Raw genomic sequence first — 16,043 nt, 5'->3', positions numbered from 1 at the left:
TTACATAGGGGAAACAGGCCGTTCTTTTCGTACCAGAATTCGGGAGCATGGTGCAGATATCAGACATGATAGAACCCATAAATCTGCCCTTGCTGAACATTCTGCGGCCACCAAGCATCACATTTGTCTGGAGGCCGCCAAAATTCTTTCCAAGGAGGATAACTTCTTCAAAAGAAAACTTAAGGAAGCTATTGAAATTAACTATCATCCCATCAACCTCAATCGAGATGATGGATGGTCCATTAGCTTGTCTTGGCAACCTCTCCTGGGCTCGCTTAAGACTCAGCATCACCCTTGATGCTTCTCGGGCTATCCTGCCCCCCCGGGGTTTGTCCCCTAGCCTCCCCCTGTCACTCCCCCATTTTGGCCCGTCCGGTTTATGGGGGAGCCCCCCCCCCCCCCCCCATAAACCCCCCCCCCCCCCTTTTTCGTCTCCAGTCTCCTGGCCCCACCTCGTGGTCTCCGAGCTCCTTCCTCCTCATATTCTCTGTGCTCTTTTCTCAGGTTGCTTCCTGTTGTCTCTCTTTTTGCATTCCGTCTTAGCCGTCTGTGTCGCTCTTACCCTATAGCTCGTTCCTGTGCCGGTGGTTTCAGCCTTGGGTCTGCCATCTTGATGTTTTGTTTTTTATTTTTTCCTCATTTATTCATTCATGTTTTACTTTTTATCTCCTTGTACTTATCTTCTTTATTCTGGGTTGGTTCCAGTGTTGTGGTTGTTTCACACTTGGCATATTTACGCATTTTCTTTTAGTAGCATGTGTGGTTTTAGGTCCGATCTATTTATTTAGTTTCTTGCTCCTGAGTTTTTCATCTTGTGTTTAGCTTCTTTATTTAGGTATCGGGGCCTTTCTAATATTTCTCCTCTTGTTCTTTCTCTTGGGGTTTAAAAAAATATTTTTTTTGGCTTGTTCGATTTTTTAGATTTAGTTGTATATAAGTTCTTAATTTTTTGCTCATGCTTTTATTTATTAATTTTTGTTCTTTTATTTATTTATGTTAGGGTTTGAGCCTTTTTTTATTTATCTAATACTTAATTTTTTATAAGTCCTAATTTTTGCATTTTCAACCTCTTAGTTTTTTATTCTTTCTCATATTCGTGTGCTTCCTCCCTTTCTCACGCTGATCCTTAATTTCTTAATGTTTTATTTATCTACTTATTTATTTATTTTTTAAGTTTTATTGAGTTATTTATTTTTTATCATTTCTTAATGCATATTAATAATTCCTTTACATCTATGCTCATTATCTGCATTTTTTCATATGATTGGTTATTCCGTACCGGTTCTCTTGGTGGTTATGTCTTTATTTTTGGTCCCCTTGGTTTTTGTGCCCTTTCCCCCCCCCCCCCCTCTCCTTTTAGGACTGCTTGTTGATGTCCTGGTCTGCTCATTCCATATTCTGATGTTCTCTTGTCCTGATGATGGATCATGTAGTATGATCCGAAACGTTGATGCTAAAAAAACTCACACAATCTAATCCAGAAACATTGCTCACATACTAATGGATTGTGGAAATCTGATTATGTTAATTGAGACTTGCTCCTGTTGGATCTCCACAAGGAGATATTTACCCCATATTTATATTTATCTTCATCGGCATCTGGCAATCTTCTCATGATATCCATGTAGCAATTCAATCATGTGAATCCTCCCAAGAGCCTTACTTGTGTCCCTTGCACAAAACATCTTAGTAGCTAGACCAAACCCATTCTCCAAAGAATAAGCATGCAATGAAAGTGAGGCATGGAATTCTTCCTCATGACTCCCTACAATACAAGAAAACAGATTGTTTTTATTCTGTTTTTCACGTTTTGCAATATACATTTCTATTACTTCACGGAACAAAAGAGACCTCAGTAATATTAGTCTTGTGCCTTGAATTTCCATAGTAGTTAACATAATTGTATGCCACAAAGGTTCGCAACTCTCCTGGTCCACACATATGATATAAGGAAGGCAGCTATTACTGGAAAAGAAGGCACTCAAAAGAAATAGAACTCAGCTTGGAACCATGTCCAAAAGGTCCCAGTAACAAAAGATCATTTCCAAAAGACAAGGTCTATAGCTATTAGCTTCCTCTCTTCCAAATCGCCAGCATGAAGAGCATCTAACATCACCAATCTTTTGAAGCTCTGTCTTCCTAACTAAACTATTTGCTGCACATTAGCCACCCAAAAACATTTCGACCTTGAAATAATATAAGGACTCTGTCAGCTACTCCACTTCAACACTTTTCATCCCTTGTTGAATCAGGGGATAAATGTCAAATCACGTACCATTGAATTTTGTTTTTCATTAAGTTTTTGCCAGCTGTTATTGGACCAATTTTAATGTGCAGTCCTGTCATAAGGCAGCTTCTAACAACATGTACACATATTTGTTCTTGTCAAATGGCAGCCTCTAGAGATGTTGGCTTAAAATACTTGACATAGCATCTTTCAATCAATCTTGTTCATAACTTCATAGAAACCACACTCTTGGGAGAAAAGTATTTGTGAAATTGTCCACAGTGATGGTTTCTAATTTACTGTCCCTTCCGCATCCCATTACTACTGGCCACATTCTGTGGTTTGTCACCCTACAGGATGAAAGTGGCAAAGTGAAGATTTTTGTAATCCTCCACAAAGTTTTATAGGTAAGAGAATTTCTCATCCAAAACCTTGATTTGATAACTTTCTACAACCATCTAACCTCTAATAGATATCTTTTCCATTAGCAATTTGTTCATGCAGTTCCCACCATAATTAACTTGGTTGCCTTAGCTAATAATGTTCTCTCCTCTCCTATTATTGCTTCCCAAATATGGTTGCTCAAGATCATGACATCCACTCTCCTTCCTCAAATTAAAGAATGCTGCAGGCCATATACTTCCCTACTGCTCCCTTAGCATCCCTATCCATTGTTATTATTTAAGTACATAACCGTCAGTTCATTTGGTTAGTCTCTTGGTGCATCCCAGGGAGCCTTTGCGGCCTCTCCATTAATAATGCAAATGGCAACTTCTTGTTTATATTTTTTATGAATAGCCAAGTATGAACCCATTATTGATCACATCCATAACCCAACGAAGTGGCTCTGGTACAATAGTTACAAACCCGACAAAAATTTGATATTACTAATTGAGCCTAAGAGAGAGAACTCGGTCCTGAAACCAATGAATTTAATCTAAAATTTCATGCATTCACAGGAATAAGGCACTATCAAAACCAAGCTGCAGTGCTATTGAAATATCAGTTCAGATTGTACAAAACAAAGAAGAGACCTTTTCTAAGGAGGTACAGGTGCCAACCCCAACTAAAAAGGTCTCTAAATTGAAGCATGACTTCTACATTTAGATGTAATCTCCAACTATTCATAGACATGCACGAAATAACTTTTTGATGACATGCCCTAGTCTAACACCTAAGATCATATATATAGCTAATTTCTCACAAAATTGCTCTTGCTTTTTTCATGTGGACAATTTGTCTGTCACAAACCCTATATTCACAAAAACATATAAATGAATATAAAGATTGCTGGTGGAGATGGAAATGGTCCCAATGCACACACTAAATATAGCCTCATGGGGGACACAAGGTACCGAACTAACATTGAAGCTTAGTATCTGAAAGCATCATCAGAAAGTACACAACCCTTTATTCATTTCAAAATCAAAAAAAGGCGTCTGATATCTTCTGAAACAGATGCTTCAGATTTCACAGTAAAGCTGAACATTACAACTAATATATCATTCTCTATATTTTTTGGTAAGGAAAGAAACGGTACAGTTAATGCAAATTGCAACGGGAAAACTAGTCACCAAAAACATTTACAAACAAAATCCAAGCATGTGAATGTCTTGCGAGAAAAGAAAATCACTAAACATGTTGCAAAGCAATTGGCCTTTTAGTTACAATAGTAACTTTAAATTATAGAATAGAAATCTTTAATCTAAACACATTGGTGACAAGGAACAAATTAAACACAGAAAAGAAATAGTACATGCCACTTGACCAAGCCCCTACCTCCCTAAAATGTGGGATTTGTGTAAGAAGCAATCGTGTTGTACCCTGCCACACAACAATAAACATATCTCAGAACCTTATTGACATAGACTTACACAAAAACAACAAGGTCAGACCCTGGCACGCAATAATAAGCACATGTTATAACTTATTTGGCATAGCAATTAATCCTACAAAATTGTGAATGTCACTTGATCAACACTTCAAAACAAACACAAAGCAAAAGGGAAAACCTGGAAACATGAATAATCCTATTTGCTAGATAAATTGATTTGCTTAATTGGACCTTCCAATCATGTCGCAAGTTATACATCTCTCATGTTCATGGTAGACAATAAACATTATATGCAATACACACCTACATCTCTGCAGAAAAGAAAATTCCGAGGACCTGGGATAACAAGATTTGGATAGAGTACAGATCAATGCCTATGTTTCACCAGCATTATCATATTCAAAACTTCATAAACTTTTGTTCAATAAATTTCTCATGTAATGGAAGGTGAATTGTCATCTTTATAAAATATCAATACCTATTTTACAATACCACAGGTTTAATTAAAACATTGTCTCAAAATACAGAATGAAACAACCAACCTCAGATTCCCTAGCCCAAAATAAGTACAAGGCAATGTTTGTTAAATAGTAATCCAATTCTAACTAGTAACCTGCAAGTACAGTTCATGTGGATTTTCAAATTACAATAATTGGAGATAATATAATATAGTTCATCCAGTAAGAAATTTTCCACAAACAGGCCAGATTATATTGCATAATTGTCTGTAAAACAATTTCTCATCCTTTCATCCCCCATAAATTACAGGCATCCATGGATCATTCCTAGTCCCCTGATAAATGTAAGAATAATTGGGGTACATTTGACAAGTTAATGTTGAATATGTAAGACTAATCACTTCCCTATTATAAACTTTTCTTTCTTTTGAAATGTTGGTACTACTTTGATTCCTTATGATATTTTGCTTGGGCTCACAAATAGTGAAGCTCATTAATGGGTTTGGAGAAACCACAGTGACTCTGAAGCAAGCGTCTTATCTTTTCACTAAATCCAACTTCTCGTCAAAGACTCCAATGACTCAAAGCAATTAAGTGGGAGTAAATGTTGTAATTGAAAGATTTGGGTACTCTAAACACAATGTATGACTCCATTCCAAATTTAGCACAAATCCTTTTCGCATGATAAGGTCATTAGGAACAATCTCCAACTCATTAGAACCTCAAAAAGAGATATCCACAAAATAAATCAAACAAATCTACTGGAAGAATACCAAAGTTTGTTGTATAATACATCGCCTTTCTCACAAATTGATTCGGATTCCTCTAAACCAAACTAACACAAACTAGACACCTAAACGACCAAACTACTTGGGTTAAACAACTCAAGGCAAACCTACAACCTAACCCTGTACAAAAAACTAAACAACTAACTGAGATGTGCTCTCCCGTGGCCGACCCCGACATTATGTTTGCATGCATGATCTATATGTGCAACTCCACGACGACAATGAATGTCGTCTCTCTTGCTAGGTCTCTCGTGGGTGGTCTGCGTGTGGTCTCCTCACGACTCTCTCTCGCATCTCCATCGAGCATGTCTCTACTTGCTTTTTCTTTCTAATCGTTCGCAATGGTTTCCTCCTCCCTCCTACCATCATTCCATCTGGGTCTTGGACTAAACAAGTCGTTGCTCACTCAAGCTAGATTTGTTCCAACGGTGATCTCTTGGTTCATGGCAAGACAGATCGTTAACAAACTCAGTATCTCGGCAACATAGTCCTCGTCATTTCTATGTTTTGTGAGATGTTTTTGAAACAGAAACTCTTTTGTTTGTAGTTGTGCTCTGACATCTTCATCCCCATTAACATTGGAGGAACTGCAGAGACAGGTATAGGTCTTGATCGTCTGTAATGTCATTTCTTTACGCAGAGACAATTTTGTTGATTCAATCTGTTGTTTGAAAATGACTACGGGAGACACATGTTTGTCACAAACCCAACCTCTAACCTACCAGAGGATGTGTGACCGTGTAAATAAGCTTGAAACAGACAATACTCTACTTCGAGAACAGGTTATACCACTAACGAAGGCAATTGCTTAACTCAAGCAGGCCACAAGACTGAACGCCTCCCAAATCAAAGGCTTCTCCACTACCTTCATCTCTCAAACTGCAGGCTTGAAGTCCAACATAGAATCCATCATCAAGCAACTGGATGGGCTAGAAAAGATCAAAAAACAGCAAATGGAAATGGCTGCAGTACACTATTCTCTGATTTCTAAAACTGAAAAGAAGTTGAAATCATGGGCCTCTCTCTACACTAACACAACTACTACTGCACCTATATCAAGCTTAGATAAGATTGTTGAGGGGAATATAGATGATGAGCATGTGAGACGGGCTCGTGAGCTCAACTTGCGTATCCGTGGTCTCTCTCCCACTTTCGACCCTCTCTCTATTGGACGCTCTTTCCTCATTGATCAGCTTAATATCTCTAACATCACATTGGACAAATGCTGGTTTGGTCCTAGAGATACCCTCTTCATTTAATTTTTCTCATTTTTTGACAAGCTTCATCCTCTTAGAACCAAGAGAAAGTTGTTCTCTCTCCCCTCTAAGATTTTTTTGGATGAAGTTCTCACAAAGGCACAGGTAGCAGAGCTAAAACATGCTCGAGGGATTGTGGCAAAGGCTAGATGTGCGGGAAAATGGGTTGTTATCAAGAACCTTAGAGCAGTTATTCATGATTCACCTCCGAGCAGATGGGAAGCAAGACAAGCCTCTAAGGCCACATGACAATTTCGCCACCAATCGAACAAGAGGAAGCCCTCCACATGCTCTCTTCTTGTCAATTACTAGAATGGTCATGGCTCTTTATGGTCATTGCCTAGTCTCTTTCACGATGCGGTGGGGTCCGTTGATATTTTGTTTGTCACTGAAACTCATGAGAGTCCCATGCGCACGCTTCTTGGATATGTTGGGTACCAGTGGCTGTCAGTTTGTAGAAAGGAGGTTCCTACTTCTAGTGGGGTCTACAAATCCAAGGGTGTTGCCTGTTTGATTAGGGATGATATTTTCAGTTCTACCTCAATGGTCCACTCTGACACCTTTGTCAGATTCATGTGGGTTTGTATTGGTTGTAGGAATCACCGACAGAGGAACATCTTTATTGTTGTGTGCTATTTTCCACCGACCTCTTCTACATATGCCATTCATGGGGCCGAAGATGGGGACCCATTCTGTGACCTTAAGGAGTGCGTCTCATAGTTTGCTGCTTTGGGTGACATCATCATTCTTAGGGACTTCAATGCACGGACTAGGAATCTCTAGACTCCTATACATGATCATGGTTCTGATTCGATCTGCACTTCTGAGATAGATCTAACCAGTCTAGGACTTCAACATACCTCAAATGATGCTCTTGGGCCGCTTTCTTGTTACGATTGCCACCTCCTCCAGCTTTGTGAGTCCTCTAGCTTGTTGATTTTGAACGGTCTATCTTCCTTTCCTCGTAATGAGTTGTTTACTTGTTGGCCCCATGGTGGTGGCGCAAGAGTAGTGGACTATGCCCTCACTTCTTCCTCCTTCATTCCTTCCATTCACAGCTTCACCATTTCGCATCTCCCCTTGGCCAACCATGCTCTTCTTAGCATTGCTCTATGTGTTTCCCCTCGCCTATCGCCTTCTCTCCACCCTCCTCGCATCTCATCTATTGTTACCCACCCCCTATTTGCTTTTGGTTCCCCGAGGGTGATGGTGAGCTCTTTTCCTTGCATCTTAGGAGACTCCTGACCCCTGCTTGCTTCAGTGATTCGTGTGAGGTCTCCTCCATGTTTGATTTACTTGTTGATTGCATTTTGGAGTTCACTATCCTTTCTATCCCCCACCGCTCTCCCCTCTCTCACGGATCCAAGCGTCGGAACACATGCCCTATGAACTAATGGTTCGACGCCGATTGCAAATCTTTCCATTGCTTCGTTCGCTCCGCTTTTGAGACTCATTCTCCAGCTTTCACCCATCTACATTATACTTATCTGTGTCGCCTTCACTGTAAGACAAGTTATTTTGTCTCTTCTCAGTGCAGATCCCTTCGCTCTACGCTTATTCACAATCCCCAGTCTTTTGGCACACCTTATCCCTTTGCTCCATGCTTATTCGCAATCCCAAATCTTCTGGCACACCTTATTCCCTCAATGTCCCCCCCCCCCCCTCCATCCTTGATTTTCACTCTCTAATCTCTCACACTATTGTATTTTATGACATTCCTAACCAGCCATCTCTCCATCCCATTCTGCCTCCTTACTATCATCTGTTCACCCCCTCCAGTGTTTACAAGGCCATTGGATCCATGAGATGCAGCAGAGCAGCTGACAAGGAAGGTTTCCAGGCCGAACTTTTCAAGCTTGGTGCCTCAGTCCTTGGCTCCTACCCCCCTACACTCTTCAATAGAGTGGTCTGTACTAGTTTTCCTAATTCTTGGTTGAGGCATGTGATATATCCTATTCATAAGTTTGGGCCTATCTCTGACCCCGCCACTACAAGACCATCATGATCAAGCATACATTTGCCAAACTTTATACCACAACTCTGAACACTATGTTATCCAATGAGCTTGACAAGAGAGGTTGTAGAGCAAGAGGTGAGGTAGATTTTCGTGCTAACTACCGAACTATGGATCACATCTTGACACTATGGGCTATTATCGAGGAGACTAGGCACCATTTTGAGAAAGTCTATGTTGTTTTGTAGACTTTCGGAAGGCTTTTGATTCCATTCCTAGGATGGCCCTATTCCAAAGGCTTAGTGAGATTGGGATTTTGAATATGTTGTTGACTGTTATTATAAGACTTTATGAGTTTGTGGTTAGTAGATTCAGGACTCCTGAGGGCTTCTTTGTTCTGATCCAGAGCACCATTCGGGTGAAACAAGGCTACCCCCTCTTGCCCACTCTGTTTGGTCTGTATATCGACGAGCTTGAGGACTTCCTTATAAACTCCTCGCACCCCAGTGATAGGTGTTATTTACATCAAGTTTGATCTCCATTCTCCTTTTTGAAGATGATGTGGTATTGCTGACCTCTTCCCGTGACAGTTTACAGAGACTCCTAGATGGTTTGGCTTCTTTTGTGATCAACGTCAGCTCGTGGTCAATCTAAGTAAGACTTGAGTTATGATCTTTAACTACTTAAAGACCTATCATCTTCATTTCTTTTTTCAAGGAAAGGAGATTGAGATTACTTCTTACATGTACCTTGGGGTGAAGTTCTCGGGTCCTTGCTTCAGTTTGGGACCAGCTATCCAATCCAAAGTCAGTAAGGGCATGGGCTCCCTTGCCATGCTTGAGAGACAATGCTTCAGACATCATTTCCAAGACATTTCGTCCAACCTATCCCTCCTAGACTCCTTGGTTTGGCCGACCGTTCTTTATGGCTCTGTGGTTTGGGGACCTTTTGTTCTTATCCCGAATTGGACCTCTATCGAGCGTATTCAGACCTTGCTTCAATGGCGTATCATTAGATGCCACAAACTCACCCCCCACAGTATTATCTTAGCCAAGTTTGGTGCTCAACCCTTCAAACTTGCAACCATATTTAATCTGATCTGGTTTCTCCATCACCTTCATGGTTTTGCAGATTTGACTGTCGATCAACACAGATATTCTTACCTGGCTTACTGTTCCTCTATTACAATTATCAGATCCAATACTAGCACTAGATCTCGATGTTGGTACGCCCAGACTACCTCTCTTTTGAGTTCGATTGGGATTGAGATTGATTGCCTTCCTCCTTATCAATTCTCGTTGGATGCTCCGGCTCACATCCTTCCTTCACGTCAAAAGTTGAATGAGCATGTCAGACTGGATATTTACAGACAGTACATTACCACTGCCTGGTGTAATCCTCCCGGAGGATTACGTCCGAGGATGGCCTTCTATGTTGAGTATTTTTTTGAGACCCATGATGGGGTTATTGTTCGCCCTACTTATTTATCTCGGCATTGGAGTCACACCCTGCGTTTCTCTCTGGGCTCCTTCAGAGTTGGTTCCCATCGTCTTCGAGTCCAAACCGACCACCATATGGATAGAGATGACCAAACCTATCGACTGTGTACTTTGACGGAGGTTGAGACTAAGACTCACTTTATTTTCCGTTGTCCTATCTACCATGAGATCAGAGGGAGATTCCATTGCCTATTCAAAGATTGCTTCTCTCTTTCAGCATTCTTCAATTACATTGACCAGTGATGCTTAGTACTTTACCTCCAGGAGGCCACCCAGCTCCGCGATCATACCTTGCAGTCACTTCTACCTCAGTGTTATACCTCCAATCAGCTCATCAATGCCATTTTCTCCCCCCATCTCCACCGCAGGGCGTGAAAAGATCATCCAATATCACTCACTCTAGATCGGTGAGACATTGCACCAGTCTTTCTAGACAGCGACACGTTTCCAGTGGTTCTCAACGACAATCTAGGACTCTTGATCGTCCACAATTATACCCTTCTGTGATCAATATCTTTTTGCCAAGGGAGGACCCCTAGTTCTTGCCTTGGCTTTTCTGCTCTTGCTTTTTGTTTTGTTTCTTCTCGAACACTGTTTGGTGCTCCTACTCTTGTCGGCTCTCTTGTTTGTATGCTCAGTGCCATAGACCTGTAGTGGTTTTTTTATTGGACATTAATATTATTATCTTATCTTGTCTAAGAAAATCTCAAGTCAACTAACTCAAGGAAAAGCAACTAAACTAACTAATGGAAAGGAAACCTATTCTAAACTTCTTGAACCAAATGGTCCAAGACAAACCTACTACTCTAAATATGTACAAGATTCTAAAGGGATAACACTCAAAAGGCCAATATATACACTTAATCTAACATGGTTTCTCAAAATGTTCAAGAGCAACAAGGCTTGAGTGATGGTTCTTAGTCTTGCAAATTTATCCATGTATTCTAAAAAAAAATTATCACCTCATTTTCAAATTCTGGAAATATATCATGTAAAATCGACAAATGGGGCAACTCATATCGATTATGGTCAATCCAAATGAAAGTCATCTTTCTTAGATCACCGTAATCAAAATAATAACTTTCACTATTAGAAGCAAGGAAAGAAACAACCTAGTCTGTTTCAACTGGAATTTCTTGTTGAAACATTTATTGATCATCTGAACCTTCAGGGGGTCGAAGTTGAAGATGAATCTTCCCACTAGCATCAACATCAAACTCATGAGTGACCAAAGCAGGATCAATCTTGAAATCAAATCCATAAAATATCGCATTTGGGGCCCACCCATATGTAACATGAACCATGCATCCTTGTGAGTCTCCTAACGCAATTTTTTGTCTTCTTGACCGCATCCTCAAAAATCGACGATTCTTTGATGATTTGTTCCTCAAATATTTCTTCAAGTTGTTCAAATGCACTATCAAACTATAGCACCAACCCACATTGCTCCTCATTCTCACCTTCCGTGGGAGTAACTTGTTCATCATCTTGCATATTCTCTCTATGAATGCTTATAGTTTCATCATCTGATATGCAATAGCCAATTGATTCTTCTATAGGAAATTAGGAACATCTTGCAATTCCTCATGTATATACTCATCAATCATGGTGTCTTCGACATTGGTAGGAGAATCTTCCAATTTAATCTCAAGTGGCAACATCTCGAAGGGTTGAAGCTAATGGTGAATCATGTCACTTGCAACAAACTTGTTTGTCTTGAAATGTCATTGGCAATTATTCCATTTGTATTTCTTTCTTGAGATCTTTCAACAACCACTAAAAAAACATTGTGGTGATGATATCTTGTATTACCATGTCACATTGCTCTTTATATCTAGATTCATCTATAATAACTTGAAGTTCTTGATTCAACCTATCCACTTCACTATCTTCCCTTTGGAGGATGCTTGAAATTTCTTGCAAATCATCCACAATGATCTCTTGTAGCATGACTTAAACTTTGCCAAGGATTTCCCCTTCTTCCAATTCACAATCTTCTTAGTTCTCCACCCTTGAGAGTTTTGAAATATTTATCTTCTCCCACTATCCTTCCTCGTGCAACAACTTTTTTGTCTTGAAATATCATTGGCAATGATTCCTTTTGTATTTCTTCCTCAAGATATTTTAGCACCCCCAAAAAAACATTGTGGTGATGACATTTTGTATTACCTTGTCAAATTGCTCTTCATATCTAGATTTATTTGTACTTCAAGTTCTTTATTCAATATGTCCACTTGACTATATTCGCATTGGAGGATGCTTGAAATTTCTAGCAAATCATCCTTGAGGATCTCCTCTTGTAGCATGAATAAAAATTTGCCAAGGATTTCCTCTTCTTCAAATTTGCAATAATCTTCTTGTAGTTCTTCCCCCTTCAAAGTTTTGAAATGTTTATCTTCACTTGCTATCCTTCCCTTCCTTGGAGAAATTCTATTGCCTCTTTGATTTTCTTCTCCACACTTATCTCCTATAATATGAAGCATGAAAGTTCACCTTCCTTTTGATTGACTTGGTCATTAAGCTCATACTACCTTGTTGCATTTTGTTTTCCACAAATTGTGAAGCAACATGCCCCTCTTTTGATATCCAACTTAAGTGTTGACCGCCATCCTTGTTTCCTTCCCTTAAAAATTCTTCATATCACCCCATTTGAAATTTGACTGGGTTGATGGTATCTGGACATAATGGACAAGTAGATTTTAAATGTGACAAGTTGTGAGGTACACCAATGTTGAAATCAAGTATTTCCTTCATATCTATTTCTTGGTTTCCTCTTGATCTTTTCTTTAAACTCACAAAACTATGATTTTGATATGGTAAGTATTGCTATTATCTTGCAATGTTGATTCAACACTCAAAAGAAAAAACAAACAATGCATTTCCTCATTTGTAGTGCCATGTACTCTACATTGTCTCGAAGATGCAAGTTAAGATAATCATTGTTAATGTAATTGCTTGTTTAAATCAAACCAAGTTGGCAAAACGCCACCTACATACTATGGTATTAGTGCCCTTCCATTGAAAAACCTCTTCTTTTTGGAATTTACTTTTATCTTTTTTATCCCACTAATAAGAATGAGCTTATTTTCTTATCCAGTTTGGAACTAACTTTGATCTTCTCTCTCTTGATTCTCCCTAGTTAGTCTTTCAGCCTTTGTTTTTCATTTGATTCTTTTGTAAACTTCTCTCTCGCGTTGTACTCTTTTTGCTCTTTCACGTTTTGCCCTTTCCATTTCAAGCCTTCTTTAGACTGTCCTTTCAATTCTTAGAGTCTTTTCCTCTTAGTCGTATGGTGAGTCACCAATTTGCAAATATTCTTGGTTATTTCTTCCATCTCTAAGAAAAAGAGTGAAATGTTGCAAATGTATCATCCTAAATTACTTCTCAATCTTCTTGTGGTGGGTGCAATTGTGAGCACACCATTTAGCATCATTTTCAACCAATTTTGTATTTTTTTGGATTTTAAAAAATTTCACCTTTAGGGGATTTTTCACTTTTAAATAAATCTCTCACATCTCACATATAACTTGAAAGCTCATACTCTTTGATAGTTCCATGTATGAACCTTGTTCATGCCCTCCTAGTGTGGCTATGGTTTCAACAAACCATTTATGAGCTTCACTACTCGTGAGCCGAAACAAAATATCATGAGGAATAAAGCAAATATCAAAAGAAAGAAAAGGTTATGATAGGGAAGTGAGTTGGTTTAGACAATGGTTATGCTCTCGATTGAGATCTTGACTTCAGCTCCATGACCTTGATATTTATAAATTGAGAAAATTTGAGAAGATGAAGCAATTTGGGAAAATGTCATCACAATTGAAGGCTTCAAAATCTCAAGTATCAAGAGATATTTTCTCACCACCAAAGAATTGGTCAAGTCTGTGAGATAAGGATGTTGAGGTTGTGCCCACTCATCTTCAACCAATTAGAAGGCTTGATTACACATGTTCAAGCACATTCAATCAAATCATGCCAAGTGTACATATAGAAGGCATCTAATGCCCTCTCTACCTTATCTATTTTCTCATTGGATCTCAAAAGGATTGTAATTTTCCTATTGGCCCACAAGGTGGCATCTTCATGCAATTGGATGATAGTAGTGGCAACCCTCATTAGGGTTTATCATGGGCTAATCTTGGTCCTTGATCTTTAATTGATCTTGGCCCTTTAATGTAATTGAGTAACTATAAAAGGCCAAGGCCTCCTCATTTATAACACAGAAGAGTAGAGTAGCGTAGGAGAGGAGACTTGTTGAAATCGTTGCCACAATACTATCAAAGTAATTGTTGATTCATTCTTGCTCTTCATGGTGGATTACATGGGTTGCTTTGGAGTATTGCATGGTTTCTACATTTCCTCTCTTAAGATTTCATTTCATGTTGATTAGAAGTAGTATTTAGTTGAATGGAAGATATTTTGGATATACCTTTGGTGAACTCGCTTAGACCAAACTACTAGTTGTTTGTTGATAGTAAGTTTGCCTCATGTGGTCAAATAGCATATTTATGAACTTAACTTTGATTATTGCTTGCACATTGATATGCATTCAATAGATGGTGTTAATGGAATGGTGGTAAAGTGAACATCTTACATTTACTTTAGGAGATTGCACTATCTTGGTTGATGTCTATGGTTAAACTGTCTAGTAGAGTCACAAAGACATTTATGATTTCTCACATTCTAAGAGTAGATTAGCTTTCTAAAAACTCTTTTTCTGAAATATGTTGGCTAGAGGAAGTTAAAATCAAGTTGATATCCATTGAACAACGTAAGTCCCTTTGCGATAACCAAAATATCACATCGTAAAACTAAGTGAAAGCCCACAGTAAGAAGGAACCTTGTGGTTGTCTCATTTGATCACACAATCCATATACATTTTTTAGCATATGAGCATCCTTATTCAAGAGAGTTGGGGATTTGGTGTTTCATTGAGAATACTAAGAATTCAATTATGTATTTTGTAGTGGCATTTAACTCACATCAACAGTACGCTAATACACACCTTATCCTATATCTCCAATGGTTGGACTGCATCAATAAATTGAATATATCTTGTGGTTTATTTAATGTCCCCAACCGTAGTTGCAATAATCTATGTTTCAATATCTCTAACAAAGCAGATCTATTTTGTGGATTATATTTCAATGATTTCCTAACATATTGCACAATCTCAACCAAGTACATAATAATGTTACTAATTATATTCTATTTCTTGTTTTACTTGGAATTTGTGATTTTACAGCAAAAACTGGGGCATATACAAAAGGGGGCAATACATCCATTCCAACACAACTTTCACCCCAACATCTCTTTTCCTTGATGTATGCCATAGTGTCTAATTCAACCATCCAAGCATAGCAAACATATATCCCCTACCTCTGTTCCCTTCTCTTAGGCTATCAAATCTATTCATCCTCCTTTGAACCCCACTTTTTTCCCCTTCACAAATTTTGAACTTGTCCTTCCCATCAAACTTGCTAGCTAACCTCATGTCTTCAACCAATGCATGAGAGTCATGAAGTATCCCTGACTTGTGAATATTTAAAAAAATTTAATATTTCTTTAATGGTCATCTTAGTTAGTCTTTAGTTTATTAGGCCAATTTCTATTTTTCTTTTTTAGTTCATGATTGTTTCTTTTAAAAACGTTGTCTTTGCAAATCTATATAAGGAGCTTTCATCTCCTTTGCTTAGTACAACTACAACAACATTGATTTAACATAACATGGTATCAGAGCAAGTCAATGGGTTTTTAAAAATTTGAGGATTTCTTTTAGAAAAATTTGAGCCTCTTCTAATCTAGAGTTTTTTTTCTAGAATTTTGTTTTTTGATTTTTTCAAATAAAAATCGTTAGAAGTATTTGTTTTGCGGCATCATGCTCATCTACAAAGTTTGGAGGGTTTGTCGATTTTTCCTCAACATTGTCCTAGTTGTTCTGAGTTCTTGTCTCAGTCTCCAAGGAAGAGCAGCTTCATTATCCAACATCAAAGTTTTGATTCCTAGTCAAACACTATACTAATTCTA

The 16,043-nt window shown here is 38.6% G+C and overlaps 1 protein-coding gene across 3 annotated transcripts in view; it reads right to left on the bottom strand.

Moving 5' to 3' along the window:
- The window catches only part of LOC149565228 (uncharacterized), a 196,891-nt gene that overhangs the window by 171,905 nt on the left and 8,943 nt on the right, over nt 1-16,043 (bottom strand). For all 3 annotated transcript variants that reach the window (XM_089818779.1, XM_089818778.1, XM_089818780.1), the window contains one exon: nt 4,007-4,051. In XM_089818779.1, the coding sequence (XP_089674905.1) occupies nt 4,007-4,051 (45 nt within the window). The remainder of the gene's footprint in view (nt 1-4,006; nt 4,052-16,043) is intronic.

Source organism: Cupressus sempervirens, chromosome 3 (assembly GCF_028749045.1).
Source record: "Cupressus sempervirens isolate cs-2001-9-10 chromosome 3, ASM2874904v1, whole genome shotgun sequence".
NCBI classification, from domain to species: Eukaryota; Viridiplantae; Streptophyta; class Pinopsida; order Cupressales; family Cupressaceae; genus Cupressus; species Cupressus sempervirens.
Note: the sequence above shows the minus strand (reverse complement) of the source record. Positions and strands in the feature narration are given on the sequence as shown.